General features: G+C 32.1%; 1 protein-coding gene across 1 annotated transcript; it reads left to right on the forward strand.

The window, feature by feature from the left end:
- The first annotated feature begins 22,580 nt into the window (after positions 1-22,580).
- LOC129322601 (PLAT domain-containing protein 3-like) lies at positions 22,581-23,151 on the forward strand. The gene is made up of 2 exons (XM_054968896.1): positions 22,581-22,649; positions 22,759-23,151. Exons 1-2 carry the CDS (start codon positions 22,581-22,583, stop codon positions 23,149-23,151), a joined length of 462 nt encoding a protein of 153 aa, XP_054824871.1.
- The last annotated feature ends 362 nt before the right edge of the window (positions 23,152-23,513 follow it).

Below are 23,513 nucleotides of genomic sequence, written 5' to 3' on the forward strand. Positions count from 1 at the left end.
CGAAGAAGAAAGGGATGCTTTACTGTGGTAGAGGAGCTGTGTAACTCACGGCTAGGCAGAAAATGAAAGCTGACGGATTCACAGTGGTAAAGAAAATAGCTAATAGGCTGAGGTGGATGCAATGGAGGAAAAGATAAAGCAGAGAATGGAGGAAATAAACGAAGATAGAGAGGCAAGATTTCTAAATAAAAGAAGGAGAGCTACAAACGGCGGTGCTAGACGATGGAGAAAGGTGGTGATTCACAGCTGAAAAAAATAGCCACCATAAAGCTGAAGAAGAAGAAGAAGACTCTGCAGCAGAGGAGCAATGCAGCTCACGGCGTGACGGGAGATGGAAGCTGGCAGATGCACGGTGGTGATGAAAGTGGCTGTGAGGTGTGTGCGGCGGTGAGCAGTGATCAGCAAAGTGAAGAAGAAGGAGGAATTGAAAAAGAAAGAATAGGGTTCGAAAACACAGCTGAACATTTTTTTTAACACATAAAAAAATATTAAATAAAAAAATCAAATAAAAGGCACCAGTTTTTCTTTATTTTTTTTAATTGCAAGAAAATTAGATAAGAGAAAAAAAAAACTGAATTCAATTTAACCTTAATTTTTTTATATGGTAATTAATTAAAATAACTAAAATTAGAATTTTTTTTAAAATTTGAAACTTGAACTGAAAAAAGAAAAAAATTGTAAATTTTTTTAAAAAATATAATTTTTAAATTTTGAATTAAAAGAAATTAAAATATATAAATATATATATTTTATTATTATTCACTGTAACAGTAGCTTCTTGCCAAACTTTGTCCCGAGACCAATAATGTCGTAGCATCATAACATTAAGCTGCAAGAGTGTTGCAGCATTATTGCTCTCGGGACCAATCTGGAACTACCCGAATGCAAAAATGTTGCAACATTCTCACAACACACTAAAGCATTGTCGCGGCATTATTGCTCTCGAGACCCAACCTGGAGCTACCCGAATGCAAAAATGCTGCAACATTCATTTGTACACACAATGAGATGTCACAACATTTGCACACAAATTTCACAGCTAGCAAAATCATATCTCCTCACTATGAACAACCCAAATAGTAACACACAAAACACAAAACCAAAATCAAAATCCTAAAGAAATTGCATTCAACCTCATCAAACACATCCAATCCACAATTATTCAACCACAAAATTCACATAATCCAAAATAGATAATGAAAAATTTTGAGTTTAGAGATCTCCCTGAAAATAACTTGTCCATGCTCTACTTTAATTTGTGCTTTGCTTCAACTTGACTTGCTCAAACAATTCAACACCCCAAGACTGAACATCCTACAAGAAAAATAAAGTAATACACTATCAAAGAAGACAAAACCAAACAACACACAAGATAAAAGTAAAAAGAATTAAGAAGAATTTGCAAATAAATCAAGGAAGCTGAGAGAAATGGTGAACAGTTGTCTGCCTGTCCACCTCACCCCCACAGTAATGTTTCAGTCTTTGACCATTCACTCTAAATTGATCCCCGGACTTCTCATCCTTAACTTCCACAGCTCCATATGGTGCAACAAAAATCACCTTGAAAGGACCCGACCATCGAGATTTCAACTTCCCAGGAAACAAACTTAGTTTAGAATTGAAAAGAAGAACTAGTTGTCCTGGCTCAAAAGTTCGATGCAAGATATGTTGGTCATGCCATCGCTTAGTCCTCTCTTTATATAAATTGGCACTTTCAAAGTGTGGTATCTAAACTCTTCTAACTCATTCAATTGCAAAATCCTTGAGGCACCAGCTTGCTTAGAATCCATATTCAGTTGTTTAATTGCCCACTAAGCCTTTTGTTCCAACTCAAGAGGCAAGTGGCAAGCTTTACCAAATACCAAGCGATAAGGGGACATCCCAATTGGAGTCTGAAAAGCAGTATGATATGCCCAAAGAGCGTCATCTAGCTTGTCCGACCAATTTTTCTAGTAGATCCCACTGTCTTCTCAAGTATCCGCTTGATCTATCTATTGGTTAGCTCATAAAGGCCATTGGTTTGTGGATGATAAGCAAGAGACATCTGATGGTGAACTCCATATTTTGACAAGAGAGCTTTGAATTGCTTGTTGTTGAAATGAGTTCCCTCATCAGTGATAATAGCTGTAGGAGTGCCAAACCTTGTAAAGATGTTCTTCTTCAAGAACTGAATCACAGTATTGCCATCATTAGATTGACAAGCCATAGCTTCTGCCCACTTGCTCACATACTTCATAGCAACAAGTATATATTGATTGCCTCTTGAAGAAGGTCCACTTCTAAAATTCCAGATTGAGGCATCTCATGTCGCCTTGAAATATTACCTGTCCTTTGACATCTATCACACTTGGTAACAAAATGGTGAGCATCTTTAAATAAAGAAGGCCAAAAAAATCCAGATTCAAGAACTTTAGATGCGGTCCTTTGCCCCCCATAATGTCCCCCATATGAAGATGCATGGCATGCATGTAAAATGGCTTCTTGTTCTATTTCAGGAACACATTTTCTAATGATCAAATCAGCACATCTTTTCAACAAAAATGGTTCTTCCCAAATGTAAAAGTTAACATCATGCAAGAATTTTTTCTTTTGAAAAGTCTTCAAATGAGGAGGTAACACTCTACATGCAAGATAATTAACAATATCCACATACCATGGCAAATCACATGTGCTAACAGTAAACAAATGCTCATCAGGAAAATTTTCAACAATCAATATATTAGTATCACAACTAGAATTATGCATAAGTCTAGACAAGTGATCAACAACTTGATTTTCAGTTCCTTTCCTATCAACAATTTTCACATTAAATTCTTATAACAACAAAACCCATCTAATGAGCCTAGGTTTAGAGTCCTTTTTAGTTAAAAGATATCTAATAGCAGCATGATCAGTGTGAACTACAACCTTAGCACCTATTAGATAAACTCTAAACTTCTCAAAAGCAAAAACAATAGCAAGCATTTCTTTTTGAGTAGTTGAGTAATTTACTGTGCTCCAGCTAAAGTCTTGCTTGCATAGTAGATAGGATGAAAAATCTTCTCATGCCTTTGTCCAAGAATAGCTCCAACAACATAGTCACTTGCATCACACATAACTTCAAATGGTAGTGACCAATTAGGAGCCACAATGATGGGAGCTGAAATTAATCGACTCTTAAGCTCTTCAAAAGCCTTTGTACAATCTTCATTGAATTTGAAAGGAGTGTCTTTTTCAAGGAGGTGAGATAAATGCTTTGAAATTTTAGAGAAGTCCTTAATAAACCAACGATAGAAGCCAGCATGCCCTAAGAAACTTCTCACAGCCTTCACATTAGTGGGCGGTGGTAACTGCTCAATGATTGAAGTCTTAGCCCGATCCACCTCAAGACCCTTCTTGGAGACTTTATGACCCAGAACAATACCTTCAATTACCATAAAATGGCATTTTTCCCTATTAAGCACTAGATTAGTCTCCTCACATCTTTTTAAGACTCTTGTCAAATTTGACAAACAATTCTCAAAAGATTCTCCAAAAACAGAGAAGTAATCCATGAACACCTCCATAATTTCTTCAATCATATCAGAAAAGATGCTCATTATGCACCTTTGAAAGGTGGCAGGTGCATTGCAAAGACCAAATAGCATCCTTCTAAAAGCAAAAGTGCTATAAGGACAAGTAAACGTTGTTTTCTCTTGGTCCTCTAGGAGCTATAGCAATTTGAATTGCATTTGAATGAAAGGAAGAGGAAAGTGATCCTTTCTTGTGGCATCATTTAACTTCCTATAATCCATACAAATGCGCCATCCAGTGATTGTTCGGGTCGGAATTAACTCATTTTGTTCATTGCTAACCACTATCATTCCTCCTTTCTTAGGAACACATTGTACCGGGCTAACCCATGTATTATAAAAATGGGATAGATTATCCTAGCATCTAACCACTTGAGTATTTCCTTCTTGACCACTTCTTTCATCACAGGATTCAATCTTATCTGATTTTGAACAGACTTCTTATGATCTTCCTCTAACAAAATCTTGTGCATCACAATAGATGGACTTATACCTTTGATGTCTGCAATTGTCCACCCTAAAGCTTGCTTGTGATCTCGAATAACCCTTAGTAACCTCTCTTTTTGATCATTAGATAAAGCAGAAGATATGATAATAGGCAATGTCTCAGATTCACCCAAATAAGCATAAGTGAGGTGAGGTGGCAAAGGTTTAAGCTCCAATGTTGGTGCTTGCTCAATTGAGGGTTTGAGGGATGGAGCTTGTCTAGATTCTAGCTCCAAAGATTCAAATACCCTTTTGGAATTGAGATAGTGAGGAGATGCTTGAAGAAACTTCTTACACTTAACAATATCATCATTTTCAACCACATCATTTCCCAATAATATAGCATGTAATGAGTCTTTCACAGCAAAGGACTCCAAAGTCTCTCAAACTACCTCATCTGGAATATCCACTCTAGAATAAATTTTAGATTCCCCAGGATACTTCATTGCTTTGTGCATATTGAAGCTAACTTCTTCATCATTCACTCTAAGTTTGATCTCTCCTTTCTCAACATCAATTAGAGCGTGCTATAGCTAAAAATGGTCTACCAAAAATAAGTGGGAGATCTCTATCTTCATCACAATCCAAGACAATGAAATCAATGGGGAAAATAAATTTATCAACCTTGACCAAAACATCCTCAATTTTACCTTTAGAAAAAGCCAAACTTCTATCGGCTAATTGAAGAGTCACTGAAGTGGGACTAGCTTTACCAAGTTGCAATTTTCTAAACACAGAAAGTGGCATCAAGTTGATACTTGAGCCTAAATCACATAACGCCCCACCTTGAAATTTGTCTCCAATCACACAAGGAATTGAGAAGCTACCTGGATCATGGCATTTGGTAGGTAGCTTGTTCAAGAGAATAGCACTACACTCTTCAGTAAGTGCAACCGTTTCACACTCACCCAATCTTCGCTTCTTACTCAACATCTCTTTCAAGAATTTAGCATATTGAGGCATTTGTTCTAAAGCTTCAATGAGAGGAATGTTGATATGAAATTGCTTGAAAATTCCCAAGAATTTCTTGTATTGCTCCTCTAATGCCTTCTTTTGAAATCTTTAAGGGAATGGTAAGGGTGGTACCCAAGTAAGATGATCACTAGTCAATCCCTCTTTCTTAGATGGTTTCACTACCTCTTTTGAAGACTCCTTCCCAATGTCATCTTCAACAATCCCAATTTTAGCTTTAGGAGGTGTAGAAAATACCTCTCGCTCAATTTGATCAACTTCTGGCTTAGGTGTAGACTCAAGTGTAGGAGAGGAAATTTCTATTAATTGCTTTCCACTCCTTAAGGTAATTGCCTTGCACTCCTCATTTCCATCTCTACGAGGATTAATCTCCGTATTTCTTGGCAATCCTCCCTTATGAAGTGCAGTCACAGCAGTTGCAATTTGCCCCATTTGAACCTCGAGATTCTTAAGGGATGAATCAACTCTAGCATTAATAGCTGCTTGTTCTTGATTACTCTTAATCTGAGAACTCATCAACTTAGCCATCATATCTTCTAAGTCAACTTTCGGCTCTTAAATAGGAATGGACTGCTTTTCAACTTGAGGAAAACCCGAGGAATGATTGGCTTTGCACCAGAAGATGAAGCTTGATTGAGGGTTGCATTTATTCTCCAAGAAAAGTTAGGATTCTGACGCCACCCAGGATTGTAAGTGTTTAAAATGGGTTGACTTGATTATTACCACGATAATTCCCAGCATAATTAACTGTCTTAATTTGTTGAGATAGATGGCACTGGTCAGTCGCATGTGCATCTCCATAATAATCACACTGAGCATATATGGCATGAGCTCTCATAGGCCTACCATTGTTCCGATCAACACGTGCTTCTAAGCGATCAAATCTTTTACTTAGAGTTTGAAGCATAGCTACCACTTGAGAAGATGAAGAGTCATCAGCAACTCTTTCTAGTGGTCTCCCCGATCTTCTGTCATTATAGTTCTGAATGTAATCAGTAGCAAGATCATCTAAACAATTCTAGACATAGTTCACCGGTTGCTTTGTAATCCCACCATTAGTGACTGAATTCATTTCAGACTTGGATTTTGGTGTCAACCGACTACTAAAGACTTGAATCAAAACCTATTTCTCTTGATTATGCCCTGGACTTTGCTTCACCAATTGCTTGAACCTTTTCTAAGCCTCATACAAATGTTCACCAAACTGTTGATTAAAATTGAGAATGTTAGCTCTAGAATCAACCATCTTGTTGTGTGGGAAAAATCTAGATCTGAACTTGCTTTCCATTTCTTCCTATGATGAGACACTACCTTTATCTAAATTGTTGAGCCAATCCTTAGCTTTCCCTTATAGAGAGTAAGGGAAGAGTCGAAGACGGATGACATCTTGAGGAATTCCATTTTGCTTGAATGAGTCACAAATGTCAATGAAGTTAACCAAGTGTCTATTAGCATCCTCATCTTGATTTCCCGCAAATTGCCCATTCATCTCAATCATCTTAAGTATAGTTTGCTTAATCTTAAAGTTATTAGCTTGGAAGTCAGGCACTTTAATCCCAGACTAATATCCTCTAACTTGTCTACCCAAGAAATCAGTGACACATAGCTTGTCATTCTCATCCTTAGCCATCTCTTCGTTTGTAAACTTTTCACCAATTGGAGGTTGAGTGTGAGGTGAATTAGCTTCCAAGATTTCTTTGAGACTCCTTGTTCTCACGGGTGTTTTTTTCAACTTAGCCCTGCGTGGCATGCAAAATAGTCCTACAAGAACAAGAAAAGATCAAGGATCGAATTGAATAAAAATAAAATGAAAAATAAATAAAACAAACAAACAAACAAAATAACAAAATAAATGCCTAAGCGAAAACTACTCAGGATCCTCTAATGCTAATCGCCAATTGCCTAGAGTCCCCGAAAAAAGGCGCTAAAAACTTGATGCATACAAAATGTTTCACCGTAAGTGTACAGGTCAAAGTGCAATATAATAGTGTGTCAAGGTCGATCCCATAAGGATTCGAGCAAAATAGCAATTAGACAATAAAGTTCCCATTTTTGTTCACGTTAAGCAAAACTAATTAGAAGCGATTGATTAAGCAAAAATTAAAAAGTAAAATGAATAAAATGCAATGAGATTCCTAATCCAACAACCATAAATGTCCAATGCAACTTAGAGTCACTAATCCCTTGCTAGCTTTATAGATCTTGCTTTTTACCCAATTAATTAATTTTAATGCTAATTTTGTTAATATAGAGTATTAATGGCTATAAGGGCTTTTCGAACCTCAAATAACCCTCTCTCAAATTAATTATGTTATTTCTAACAAAATTATCCACCAACTCACTCTAATTTAATTATATGAGGCAATTAGGTATATTTCTATCCTAATAACAAATTAGATCATAATCTAATCTCATATTACTCAATCTAAGGGTCCAAATGAGATTCCCCTTTGTCAAGAAAAAACCCCAACACTCAAATTCATATTTAATGATGGCCAAACATTAAATAGACAAATTAATGCAAGATTGAGCAACCAAAATTAATATTAAGCATAAACAATGGGTAAAAACAAGCTCTAATCCACCAACAAGTTCATAGTTACTCTAGGTCAAACGAATTCAGCCACTAACAGCCATTAAGACAGCATAAGCATCAATATTCAGCAAAAGATACATTAAAATGTAGAGAAAAGGGAGAAGAAAGCTTAGGAAGGATGATTTCTGTCACAAATCTCAAGACCCAAGTGTTCCTCAAACTTCTCCAACTCTTTCTCCACCTTAGAATGCTCCCTAGACGTGCAGCTACTGGTTGAAGATGAACTACTGTGAAATTGAAAGCCAGAAACCCTTAAAACATGATTTTAAGTGAAGCTGTGCATTTTGCTAAAAACTAGTTTGATGTCACGACATCCAAAATTGGTGCTGCAGCATCACTGGGCAAAATTCAATTTCTTGTAGGCTTCAAAATTATCAGCTTTGGGCCCATAAGTTGGGCCTCCCTATATGAATAAAACTCAGATTTAATGCCATAGTTGATTCACTAACTTCAACAATTGCTTGGACTTTATTCACCTCAAATATCACAAATACTTATCCATTTAATCACATATTTGCTAATTAATTCCAGAAAATGACTTCCAATTGCATTAAAAATACTATTAAATTCATTAAAATATTGGAAGTCATCAATTCTCTCTCATCTCTCTCTAGTATTTTCTTGCTATTTTCCTTCTATATTGCTCTATTCTTGTATTGTAAATTGCATAAATAATACCTGGAACATGTTGAATCTCTTCATATTTGCATTTTCTTGTTTAAGTTGTGACATGCCATTGCATCCTCCTTCCTCCTCGCTTCCTTACATTCCTCAACTAAGGTAGAAGCAATATTAATAATCATCTTTATTGCATCCACTCTTTGTCCATTAAAAAGACAATCCAAATACCCTAAGACATTGCAACAATTAGACAAGCTTGCTAGGTCTTTGGTGGAAAAGCTCCTCAAACTTATAAACCTTACATCACTTGTAAGACTCTATAATATGGGACTCATGATAATGCCATCCTATTAAAAGCTGACATCCTCGATGGCCTTTTAGTGATTTTAACCTCTCAATAAGAGCACTAATATCATAAGCACAAGTTCAAAGGAAAACTAGCTTACTAAGTGAAAGAGCCTATCTTATTGTAAGGAAGATTCTATTTTAAAAGATTAGCTTATTGAGTACAAGAGCCTCTTAAACTTATAAGCCCCATATCATTTGTGAGGCTTCCTGATGTGTGACTCATTACATTTCCTTTCATTAAATTCTTGACTTTTATATTTTTCAACTCTTCTAGTGCACCCTCCTTCTTTAACTTTGCACCATTACACAACCCTGAGATCCCCGCATCATCCTAAACTCTCAGCCTTCCTTACAACATTTTCAATAGGTTCCCTCTCCCTTCTAGTATACTACTCGAACATCACGAAGCTTCCCTTCCTTTTTTTTCTCTATCTAGCAAACTACATTGAGGGAAATAGATTTAAGGATTTTACTCCAAACATTATCAGGATTCTGAATCACACTCCAAGAAGTTGTAGCTAATCCCTATTAAATTCTTTAAAATCCCTGAAACCCACCACCCTCTTATATTTTTGAAGTAGTTAACAACTCCCATCTGTTCCAATGAATTCTGACTCCCCCTTCTTCATTGAAACCCCACCAAAGCTCAAATATAATTCTGTCTAACTCTTTGCAAGTCTTCAAAATCACATCATTGGATATATAGGGATTGCATTTGCCACTACCTTAATCAACACTTCCCTACTAGAGAAGAAAAGTAACTTATGCTCCTACCCTTAAACTTTCAAACCCACCTTATTCCTTACAAATGCTAATGTTACCACATTACTCCTCCCTCAGAGTATAGGTAAACCCAAATAATTCCCTAGTTGATTAGCTTATGGGCCTTTAAGACCATTCCTCACCTCACCCCTCAAATCATCTAGAGTATTCGCTGAAAAGAATTGCAGGACTTGTCTAGATTAATTTCTTGTCCACTAGCTTTACAATGCACATCCAAGATTTCCTAGGCCATTTGTTTAGTTTGTTATAGATGCTATATATTGATAAAGGCGAGGAGTGTTGAAAAAACCTATGTGCATGCGTTTATATAGAGCGACACATGTGGTGAAAACTTGAGTTTCACTCTTCTATCCCCTAAATAAATCCTCACCGAGCCACTAGTCCAATTCATTTTATCAAGTTTGGGAATCAAAGCTTTTTGGAGCTCTCAGGTATACTGATAACACAAGGGTCGAAATAAATTATTTTTAATATAATTATCCTATGTCTATTCACATGTTTGAACTATTGGTCTAAAGGAGAATCCAGTTCCTTCTACTTGATTATCCAATAATATAGTTAGTTAGTTCCTTCTGCTCAAACAGTATTTAAGGAAAGGTAATTTTAGAAGATTGTATTAATTTTTCTTTTCAAAAAATTAAGGTTTTAAATTGTCTTAACTCCCTCCATTTATATTCCAAAAGTACTTAAAAATGTCCTATATAAAGGTGGGAGCATACTCATTAAAATTTCCAACCCAACTTTGCTCTGGCTTCGCGTGGTGAAGCATTGTGCCTGCTTTTTGACAATAGAATTGCATGTCAAACAATAGATCTCCGATTGAAGTTGGGAATATCATTCAAGGCCTTTCAAGCAATATTACGGCAAATAAGGTTCAACAGAAAATGGATTAGGCCAGACTGAAGTACAAATAGCTTTTGAGATCAAATGACACAAATGCCCCTATTTGGAAAGGAAAATTAAGATGCGCAAAAACATTCTGTCACTCAGAATCGATTGAAGTTCATATTTTTGTCAACAAATATGTGGTTGTCACATGTGATATTGAATTACTTTTTTCAAGTTATGCCCAAAAAATATTTGATTGTCAAAGCCAAATATGAAATATAAAATATGAGTGTTGGACATCTGGCTGTCGCGAGTTTGAATTTTGACAAGCAAATATTTGAAGAAGAAAATGACTTTAGATGCAATTGTGTTGAATTTCATTGACAACTAAAATTTATATTTTAACAAGATGGCTTCGTGAAAATGACTTTAATCGCTTTTGGGTGTCTGAGTGTCTTGGGCATGCTAATTTTCCTTATCAAGGACATTATTGTCATTTGATCTCAAAGAATATTTGCACTTCAATCACATTGCCCTACAAAATAAATTCAGATTCTTTTTGGCCTTGTTTGCAATGATGTTGCTCGAGGGGCTTCCAGGATTATATTTTCCTATTCAATTGCTTATAACAAGAACAAGCATCGTAGTTCCTACAAAAAGCTAATTAAAGCTGCAGGAGTTGGATAACTTGAGGCTAATGGTTTTCATCCGGCACCATTCACGGATCTTATGTTAATATATACTCTCCTTTGTTCAATTTATATATAAGTCCTGTTTAATTAGAATTTTCAATCGAATCAAGGGAAACCCTAAATCTTATTAATTGTGCCTAAAAATTCAACAAATTTTCAATTTTACATCTATTAAAAATACATACTTTAAAAGTAAAATACTATAACATTTAATAACATTCCCAATATTTAATAGAGGTAAAAGAGTGAAGATGGACGCAATAAGTGTTGAGATGGCTTGTAAATATGACCAAAATAAATATTCTCTCACCAAGTAGGTGTGGCACAAATGGCAGCGATTTGGGTTCCTTAATCTTCATCTTAAGGTTTGATTTCTTAGAGGTGTGTATGGAAAAACATCTATTAGAAGAGGATAATCCCTTAAATATGATGGTCAGATTCTTTGAGGGATTAGTTTCACTTTTGCCCACTGTAAGGATACCTTAGATAACCAAAAAAATAAATAATACTCTCTCTCTGCCCTATAACTTGTCTTTTTTTTTTTTTATTACAAGAAATGGCATGCAGGACGGAATCCGTAATCTAGCACCAATAAGACCGAATGGCATGCCATTAGGTCACATGACCATCATGGTGCATGTTGTCTTGCATTAATTAAATCACATTTAACTATTAATTCAGTCTCGTTTTTTATAAATCCAACGTGCATATTCGTCCATTGACGTTTAACTACACTTATTTTAGTATTTAATTTCGTAGCCTTCATCAAATGATCCGATTTTATAAGATGAGATTTTTACACTTGTGATAGTGGAGCTCATATTTCCCATCATATTATTTTTCTATATATCAATCACCATCACAATTATATACAGGATGCATAAGGACAATATATATCCAGACGAATAATCCAAAAACTTCAAGGATAAGAATATAATGGGAAGGATGCCACCTGCCACATATAGTAAACAAATTAAATATATAACGTTTTTATTTCCATTGATGCCCTTCACACGTCAAGAATCACTCTCAATTGGCTCTAGTACAAGATATTCATGAAATAGCAAGTTTTTTTCACTGCTGTAACCCTAAATATATATTATCCAAGATTGCTCCTTCCTTAATTCCTCCCTCCCCTTAAGTCTGGTAAACGTGTAAAACCTTATGTATTATTAACTTTTTCTTTTTCAATTAATTGATGTTTTATATAAAAAAGACAAACATATAAGCTTTAGATCTTCAAATTGTCCAAATATATATATATATATATATATATTGCGAGCAGTTCATCTGGTGATCCAGAACTTCTAAGCCAAAAAACAAATAAAAAAAGCAGTCATCCTTGCGTGGTATGGGTCTGTGTGCGTGCATGTAGATATATATATATATATATATATGCATGTGTGTTGTGATAGAATATATATATATATATATATTGGTACATATATTTTCCAATTGCTACTCATGGCCACAAAATCAATCCTTATTTTTCTTCTGAAAAAGTATACCTAGGTCTCATAGAAGAGATTCAATTATCAAAAGGTTCCACAAAATGTAAAAAATACTTTCAAATTCCAAATCAATTGTACTTACAACTTGTTATTATAAGTTGTCATTTTCATATGCATGTTGTAAATTCTTTTATCCAAGTTGTTAATGCATATGATTTGTCATTTTGGAGTATTTTATACATTTCATGGAACCTCTTGGTAATTAAATCTTTTATGTGGGACCAAGGTGTAATTTTTCCTTTTTCTTATCTTGTCTACTAATTTACTCAATCCACATACGATGTGCATGCACACACCTTAGTTTTTTTTATATATATAAATTTTAGATTAAATTTCCTTTCATAATTAATTAAAAATAAAAATAGAATACAGATACAATAGTAAAAACAAAGAATACAATATCTTGAGAGAGAGTGTTTCTAACTCACGGACAAGCAAGACTATTGTGGAAATCCATTACAAAAAAAGAATTAATACTTTGTTTTCATCTTCAGTTACCATTATTTTTTAAAAATTTATTATGAGAGCTTTCATTATTTACCTTATTTTTTCCCTAGTTTTATTCCTCAATTTCCATTAGACCATCTAAAATTTATCAGAAAGAGACTTGCCATTTTTAACACTTATCCTTCAAAAATTCCTATTTAATTACCACAATGTTTTCTTAATTGGTTTTCCCTCTTCAATTGCCACTAAACCTTCAATAATTTCAACACTATACATTTTCATTATTTCAAAATTGATATATTCTCAAGAAACCTAATTAGATACTTTAAAATATAAAGTAGTACTGATATAATTGACTTGGTGAAAATGTTTTTTAAAATAGTTTTAAAAAATGAAAAATGAGAAATAAAGTAAACTCTCAATGTTTCATAATTTTTTATTTTATTTCCCTTCGCATCAATTATTTTCTTTGATTTGTGTGTTTCACCGTCAGGCAGTGGGTACTTGATTGCGGGGAGGTCCTACTACACTATAAATTGTTTTTGGTGAGAATTACAGAGAGTCTTACTCAACACAATTAATTATTTATAAGTCCATTGATAACTGAGCTTATAAAAATGATAATTGAGCTGTGTTGTCAATAAACCTAAAAATAATTAGTTGTATTGAGTGAGACCTTACAATAAGTTTAATTAGCATTTAATTATTAATGAATCTAAGAGTAATTAATTATGTTGAGTGAGACTTGGATGTAATTCTCCCATTATTTTTTCATAGCGATCATATAGAGAGTCTTTTCCCAAAAAAAAAAATTTGGGCTTCAATGGATGAACTCTATATCTTTTAGGCTATATATGACTATCTTGTATTTTTATTTTTGAAATAGTAATTTTTTTAAATACTGTTTAGTAATATAAAATTTCACGTTACTTAAAGAGTCGTGATTCTTCATCAATAATCATCATTCATGAATCCAATTAATTCAATTAATCTTATTAAAATTGGTACATAAATTACTCATAACTTTAGAGATTTACATGCAAAACTCTCTCTGCGGTGATTCACATAAAGAAGGAAATATTCTCTTCTCCTCAAAATAAAACATGATTATCCTAAGAGAGTAACAGCCTGATTGGATACCCCAAGTAATCAATTATTTGGGCTAAATAATCTATTTCAATCAAAATTATCCAAACAGCCAAAAATTGAGATAATTGATTATTGAAGCAGAATTGCATTTTCAAATAAGCTACCTTAGGCTGATTAAAGGAATCAATTTTACTGCTAAAGCATTAATTATTCTGTTAAAATCAATTCAGAGAATGACAAAGAGGTCCCAAAAGGATCAATTATTTTAAATTAGATCTCAAGTGCCAAACTTCAAAAATTTGTAACTTAATTTATCAATTTTGCAACTACGTTGTCATAAATTTATAACTTATTTTTTAAATTTTAACATGATTGAAGAATATAAAATTTTAATTTTTCTATTAAAGTTTGGAATATAAGTTATAAATTCATCATAACACAATTACAAAATTGAGAGATTGAGTTGCAAATTTTTAGAATTTAACACTTGAAACCTAACTTGAATTAATTGATTCTTTTGGAACCTTTCTGTTATTCCTCCAAAATAATTTAAAAAAAAAATAGTATCCAAACAGATTGTATTATAACATAATCAATTATAATTAAAATTAATCATATAAATTAATTGTTTTCATAATTAATTATACCCAACCTAAATCCAAATGAGCTTTAAGAGTCGTTCTCAAACTTGCTTCTTGATGCAAACATTCATTCCCACTAAAGTTTTTGTTTTTGTGAGGATTTCAATAACTTTGAGAAAATTTCTTTTTTTTGTACTCGAGATTCATAATCCATCGATGAAATAATGAAAGATTGCCAAAAAAAAAAGTCTGATAAGGAAAAAAAAAAAGATTACTAAAATGACTAGGACCACCACGTAATCCCCTCGTGTGTCACTACTTTATATAATAAAAGATATATATAATGAAAGATTGCCAAAAAAAAAAAGTCTGATAAGGAAAAAAAAAAGATTACTAAAATGACTAGGACCACCACGTAATCCCCTCGTGTGTCACTACTTTATATAATAAAAGATATATATATATATATATATAAAGGAGGGGGGGTGCGCATATACATAGATACATATAAATATAGAGGATGTTTCAGCACCCCTCTCCCTCACAAACTAAACAAATGGGCCTCAGTTTCAGAGTAGTATCTTTTCTACTCTCACTACTCATCAGCTTCGCTGCAATTGCTACATCTGTAAGTTTCTATGTTCTCTTGACATTCCAAAGTATTTTCATCTAAAGTCATTTGGCAAATATTCCTTGGGACTTTAGGTAGCTTTTTAATGTGCATTCTAAAAGTCTATTTATGTGAGCACTAGAAGTCCATTTTCAAAAAGTTAATGAGGACCGAGGATTGCGTTTTATCATTTCAAATGTTGAAATTAAAATTTAATTTTTAACCACCTCTTTTCTCTCCTGTCACCCCTTACTATTTTTTTAATGAAAATAGAAGTATCTAAATAATTTTTTTTAAAAATATCAAGCTTTGTTTATGTTTTTTTATTTTTATTAGTCAATAATACAAATTTTATATTATTTTAAATTTATTCATCATATATTTCCCAACACTTAAAAATTAGTGGTAGATTTTTATTAAGTATATTACTCAACCTATAGAATTTTATATTATTCATAGTTCTGTTTATTACACATTTAACAAAAATCACATATAATATTCAAGTCCTTTTTATTATCTATAATTTAAACCCATTTATTAAACTTCTTTTTTTAAAAAAATATATCTAAATGTAAATCCCGTAAAAATAATTAAATTTTATTAAATTGTTTTTTATTAAATGAATTTTTGTCAAACTGACCAAAAACCAAACATTTATAACCTTAGTTGCGTGTGTGCGTGTATTGTGTGTGTGTGTGTGTGTGAGTGAGTGATTTCGAATAATGATCGAAATGGGAGTGCATGCATGATTGCAGGAAAGTTGCCTGTACCTTGTGAAAGTTCAGACAGGCTATGACGATGGTTCAGGAAATAATTCCATCGTTACAGCACCGGCAAAAACCTTATCATCGACAACCTCGAAAGCTTTGGCATAATGGAACCGGGCCACCTGTACTTGGATATCAACCTCGACATGTTCAGCTTTTCATCAAACGTTTGCCTCAACCCTTGCTCCTTGTATTTGGAAATCAATGGGCTGGGAAACAGGCCAGAGTGGAACGTGATATCCGTGGAAGTCACCGCCAAAGGGCCCGGCATAGCCACCAGGGTATGGTTCCCAGTGTCCAAATGGCTAGGGCTTGGCTATCAGACCACCGTGAACTTTTGTCTCGCTGCTCGCCGTCATAATTAGATCAAGTTTCTTGAGTTTGAGGCTCGCTCTCAGTACCATTGTGTGAGCATGTTTAATTAGAAAAATCTTTATAATATGAATTTTCTCATTTCAATGAATAAGCATGTTTGCAAGATTTTGAAAGATCAAAATAAAGAAAAGAACCAAGCGAAGAGGCATAGATGACAAACACACGAGGCTACTTCGGGAGCTCTTTGCAATGTAGAGCACACTTGTGCTCTGTTAATTACCAGTTGAAACCCTAATAATCAATTCTGATGTAAACTACAAATTTTCTCTAGTATATATACATACATACATACATACATATACATTTACATATACATATACATATACATATACATATACATATACATATATATATATATATATATATGTAGATAAGTGGAATTCTCACCTATAAGAAATCTCTAAATAACGGTGGGAAATGTAATTTTGTACATAGATACTTCATTAATTAAAAAGTTGGAAGTTGGAAGTTGTGAGGAAAGAAATTATAATGATTTACAATAAAATGAAGGGAAAAACTTTAGTATTAGAATTTATACCTTTAGGAAGTTAAAATCTACACATTCTTTTCTTTGGAACATATATAAAAATGAATTGATGGTACCAATTTAAACTGTCATGCGTGGTAGGATCTCTTGACAGACTTAAAAGCAAGTAGTTAAGGATTTGATGAATATCAACTCCTGGGCATATAGCAATTTAATTAGTTGGGAGGAGTCTAACATTTACTTCATTGATGTGGTCTATTCATTGTGCTAAAATGAAGAATTAATTATAATGTACTTAAAATACATTAGAGATGGATTTTGATTCCACATAGTCACAATTATCATTGTTAAAAGGTTGCATTAACCTCTTTCTACACGAGATTATAAAAATTTGGTAAAAAATCATTTATAAGGTCATATTTTATGTTTAAAATGATAAAATCTTAATTATTTTTAATATGTACATTATTATTTAATTTTTTCAAATTTACTACTAAATAAATATAATAAGATCTGGACCAAGAAAATAATAATAATAATAAGATGTCAATAACTTCTGAAAAATTACTAACCATAATTTTTTTAAAAAAATTCTGGGTAATTGAATATGATTTTTTTCTAATGTTTTAATAGTTAAATATAATAATTTTAATAATCAAAAATTGAATTTAAATAAAGAAAATGGAACTGTGTTCTCTACAGTTAATGTTGTGATCGCAAAGGATCCAAGTCTACAACACAACATTAATTGTCTTGGGCCGAATAGTTAGAAAGGAAAAGAAGAAATATCCATGTGCAGAAAATTGGAGAAAGAAATTAATCAACGGTGACATTTCTGTACCAATTTTTTTTTTTTTTCATAAGAACTGCTCTGGTAGGCAAGACCTTCTGGGGTGCTTTTTCAATAAAAAGTGTTTTAGACCTTCTGTAAACTTTTTTTTTTTGCAACAGTGGCATTTAAATAATTTTATTGTAAAATGCTTAAAACTTTTTCTACTCAAGAAGGCCTAGCTATTCATCCATGAAGCATGAATCTGGAAACTAAAGAGGGGACTTTTGAGCTACACAAATTGAAGGCACAAAGAGTACCCCAAGAATTCGCAAAAGCAATGACAATTTTGACTAGTCTTCTTTCTTATCATCAATACAAAATATAAATCAAATTGCACATCTTGTTGTTCCCCGTGCATTTTTCAAGTGCTAGAAACCTAATTTTATTGGTTCATTTGAAGTGGCAAGAGCAACCACTCCAAAAAGAAAGTCACAGTTAAAAGTTTTTAGTAGCAACTTTTCATTGTTAAAAAATTGTCACAAAAGATCCCGTCACTAATAGTTTTTTTATATTAGCAAACATAATTGCTGTCAAAAATATACTTTTAATAAGAGCTAACTCATGCCATGTCACCTGACATGTCACTCTACGTCACCCTATCACGTATGTACCTCCTCATGCCACGTTATGTCACATTGCCAATGAGAATCACATCACTTATTCATTACAAATTTCAAAATATGCCAAATTCAAGATTTGAGTTCTTGACTTCTACTTCTTAAGTCTTAAATTCTCATTCTCTGTCAGTTGAACTAAAATACACATATATCAAATAATATATTATTAAAAGATATACATATATTTTATTTTATTTTTAATTAGTAATATGGTAAAATAATTTATATGACTATACATATATATTATGTTTTTAATATAATATTATTCTTTTAGTAGAAAATATTATTTTTGTTAGAGAAATGAACTTAAAATGAAACAAATTTTAAATATTAAATAATTTTTCTTATAAACATTTTAAATAATATTTTAAATGAAAATAATTAATCTTAAATTTATTTATAAATATGTATTATATTAGTTTATGTTAAATATATTTTACTTTTATCTTCTCTCAAGTTAAATGTTCCCCTTTCTTTTATTAAAAATAAATTTTAGGGATAATTACATTGAAGTTTCATACAAGAAAATAAATTACTGCAAGGTTCATTAGTAACTGAATTAAATTGTATTGAAAACACAATCAGTTATCAATGCAGTTTAGTTTAGTTATCAATAGACCTAGCAATAATTAATTTTCTTATGTCGGACCTAGTTGTAATTCCCCCTAAATTTTATCTACAATTTTTCAATTATCTTAAGAAATTATTTTAATAAAAAAATTAAGTTTAACCATATAAATTTTGTTAATAGTCATTTTAAATAATTTTGAATTTTCAATGAATACTAATAATGTAACTTTTACAATGCAAAATAAATTTGTTAAATGTGATCGATCTATTCTAGCTAACCATTATGTATTCTCTACCTTATAACAAGGTATATTTAAATAATTTTTCATATTTTTCTTAGTAATAATCTATTAAAAAAATCTTATTAGTAACTTCTTTTTTCATAACAATGAAAATCTAAACACTTGCTAGGGAGAATTACAGGACATCCTTGTCAAAAAATTATTAGAGCTCAGCAAATAGAGTAAATACATCTATATATCGGGGCTAAGCATCAAGTACGTAATATGTCAAGTAGTCTGCAACTATTTGCATCTCGTGACATCTGTACAACTTTAATATCCTAATACAATTTATGTATTTGTATGTAAGTAAGTATTTATGTGTAACATAGCCTAATTATAATTGAAGGTAATCATCCATCAAGATTTTATTTATGTCATATTAAAATACTAGCTTAATAAGACCATTCTTGAAAAATATGAATTATATATGTCTAAAAAATAATATTTTAAAAACTGAACTGAACCAGCCGATTCAATCGATTGAATCGAGAGGAGGCCATGAATCCGGTCCGGTATAACCTTATAAACGGACAAAAAATAAACCAGTCAAAGATCGGATAAATAGGTCAACAGCCAAAATAACTGGTAAAAACGAGTCTGGTTCCGCTTACTAAACCAGGCACCAAAAAAAAAAAAAAGAAATTGACACTGACAACAAAAATAATTTACTCGATCCCCACGCGCATGATCGCTGAGCACCTCCCACGCACAGGTTCGCACATCCAGTTGTTTGTATTTATAGCGAGCATGAGCCATCCCCCTCTTTCTTTCCAAGCGATGTGATGCCGCTGCACACGGATGTCCATTGTTTCTTCTTCTTAGCTCACTGTTTGCACTTGTTTTTTTTTTTTTTTTTCCTTTTATGTTTCGTGATATTTTTTTTTTGTTAATGTCCATGACTTTTTTATTAACAATGTAAGCATACATTTCATATTTGTACTTCATAGTATTAATCTATATGTTTTCTTGATCAAAATATTTTAAATTTCTGTTTAAATCGACCTCTAAAAAATGGTTGATAATCATAGTTTGGAAACATAAACCATTTTAATTATTATCTGAAATGTAGATTTTTTTATTGATCTTTGATTATGTTTTTAATCTTAGTAAAAATTTTCTTAACATATAGATAAATAATAATTTGTATTTTAATTTATTTATCCCTTTTTAAATTAAAATTTATTAAATTTATTTTCACTTATCATGGTATTATTTAACACATAAAATTTGAAATATATTACTTTATTAACTATCAGTTTGATTATGGTTCGATCAATGAACTAAACTATTACCTGTAAACTATTACCTCAATTAGTTTAATGATTGTTTCAGTTTTTAAGACCTTGCTAAAAAAGATTATTTATAATACAAAATTAAAAAATATCTTAATAATTAAACTTAACACATCTTCATCATTATTTGTTTAGTTTCTTGACCCTATATATCATTTATTTCTCATTCTATATATAAAATAAGAAATTTACTTTCATAAATATCTTTTGAATAACTTCATGTAATTTTAAATTTTTGAAATAATTTAAAAATTTTTCTAATATTAATTTATAATTTCATATATGGTAAAATTATATTTAAATTTTTAAAAATACTTTTAGTGACAACAAATGTTATCACTAAAAATAATTATATAAATTATTTTTAATTTTTAAATTATTTTTTTATAAAAATACTTTTGACAGTGACAAAATGTGACTGATAACAATTATTTTTGGTGATAACTATTAAAAGTCACCACCAAAATCATTTTTAGTAGTGACTTTTGATAGTTGCTACCAAAAGTAATTGTTATCGGCCAAAATTATTTTTAGTTACAACTTTTTGGTTCGACATGGTCCACTTTTGGCAATAACTTTTAATTGTCACCGTCAAAAGTGGACCTTTGGTAGTGATTTTTTTGTCATTGCTAAAAATTACTACCAAAAGTCATTTCTTTTGTAATGAATTTAGGTATTATTATGGTCAATTTAATAAATAAATATATAAATATATATATATATATATATATATCTATATATGCATGCATTGTGATGTGCAGTACCAATTTGTTTTGGTGATTTAATTTATCTTCTTGAGAATACCTTTCTTCCTCCTATATACTTGATGGATTTGGATTCCATGAATGGTCTCAATATACTCACTCAATAAGTGTCGCACATACAATTTGATTTAAAGAACGACTGTCAGGAATTTTGTTATATAATATTTAAAAAGTATTAAGTCTCAAATTTTAGAGGGGGCTATATATTGATAATACTTTTCAAATAATGATGAAATTCAATAGCTATAATTGATGGGTGAAGGTCTTTCCATTTTTTTATCTCTATTTTCCTCCACTTCTCCCATCTCAACCATTCAATAATTCTATAATTTTTAAAAAATTAATAAAACAATATGAATGGTTGAGATGGGAAAAATGGAGGGAAAAAAATGAAGAGGTTTCCCTCCCATAATTGATACACTCATTAAGTAAGTATATTTAAGTTACTCACCAAATACAAATTCAAATTCAAATACATAATTAATTCATTTAGGTTCAGGATATCATGCTGTACTTTTGGAACCGAAGTTCTAAAATATCGGATAAATATAATGGATAACAAAGTAATTGGACCATTAAGGGAAACTAAAACGGCAAAAAAAAAAAACGAAAATATGTATATTTATTAAAGGTCACCATATCCAAAATATAAAATATTAAGGATAATATACTTGTTGTCTCCACAAACATATCCTAAAATACGGGGCTGACTCAATGGAGGTCCAACTACTCTTTATAAATTGTTTTTTCCTTGATAATTAAACCGAGTGAGATTTTTTTTCTTTCTTAAACAAAATTGAGCTTCAATTGAAGAATTTATATATTTTAAGCCATGATTATCTTGGATTTTTATTTATTTTGAAATAGTAATTTCTTTTACACAATGTCTAAAGTCTAAGGAGATAAAGTCTAAGGAGATAAAATTTCATATTTCTTAAAGAGTCTTGATTTATCTTCATCATTCATGAATCCAAATAATTCAATTAATCTAATTAATATAGCTAGATACACATATGACTCATAATATTTAACCTTTAGATATTCATAATCGATCAATGAATGAAAGATTGAAACTGATAAGATTAAAAATAATAATAATAAAGAAGGGAGATGAAGGTCACGTGCATGTGAGTAGATACACCACTAGATATATATAAATTTACAAGATACCTTTAACTATTTTAATGCAATCAAGGAAACGTCATTAAGTTGTTAATTTTATCTGAAAATAAAATAAACTTTCAATTTTTCTCTATTTAAATGAAATATAAATAAATTTGCATTTCATTCCTTTCTCAAAATTAACGAGTTTAAAAAAGAGTAATTTTAAAAGAAAAAAACGTAATTAATACCTTTAAGTTGCTTCTGGACCGAAAAAATCTTTCTAGAAGGTTACTACAAGGGACCGGAGGAGCATATATATAGGATGTTTCAGCACTCCTCTCGTTCATCACCAGTACCATCACAAACTAAACAAATGGCTCTCACCCTCAGAATTGTATTGTCTACTCTTCTTGTCATCAGCTTCGCTGCAATCGCTACATCTGTAAGTTTCCATGTTCTCTTCTTGTTCTACTTAGTTGTGTGTGTGTGTGATCTATATATGTCTGATTTGGAACACTGATCTAAATGGGAGTGTGCATGCATGGATGCAGGAAAGTTGCTTGTACCTGGTTAGAGTTCAGACAGGATTTGGCGATGGTTCAGGAACTGATGCGAAAGTGAAACTCCAAGTATTTGATCACAGCGGCAAGAACTTTGTAATCGACAGCCTCGAAAATTTTGGCATAATGGAACCAGGCCACCTGTACTTTGAACGCAGCAACCTGGACTTGTTCAGTTTCTCAAACGTTTGTCTGAATCCTTGCAAAATATATTTGGAAACAAACGGGTGGGGGAACAGGCCAGACTGGAACTTGGAATACGTGGAAATCACCACCAAAGGGCCTGGCATAGCTACCCAGGTTGGCTTCCCGGTGTCCTATTGGCTGGGGCTTGGTTACCCCTTCACCGTCAACTTGTGCCTCCCTGCTCGTCGTCATAATTAGATTAGGGTTCTTGAGTTTCAGGCCCGCTCTCTCTCTCTCTCTCTCTCTCTCTCTCTCTGATCTGCCGTGTGACCATGCTTAATTAGCAAAAGCTTATTAATATGTATCTGTCTTTTGTTCCTGTGTGTTCTGTGTCGTACGTGTATCTCATCATTTCAATAATAAAGCTATGTACATGGGATATATGATAAATATATGAATTTTCTGTTTTTTTTTTCAATTGAATAAAAAAAAACTAAAGACTTTATTTGCATACATGTAGCAACCTCTCCTGATTTTTAAAACTATGGGCAATTCTGTCGTGTCTTTCTATAATGTCTTTTGTAATGTCTCACTTTTCCAACTTCATTTTCTTTTTTTAT

This window comes from Prosopis cineraria, unplaced genomic scaffold (genome assembly GCF_029017545.1).
Source record: "Prosopis cineraria cultivar Desert tree isolate PC_DT_omini unplaced genomic scaffold, ASM2901754v1 PC10, whole genome shotgun sequence".
Classification (NCBI taxonomy): Eukaryota; Viridiplantae; Streptophyta; class Magnoliopsida; order Fabales; family Fabaceae; genus Prosopis; species Prosopis cineraria.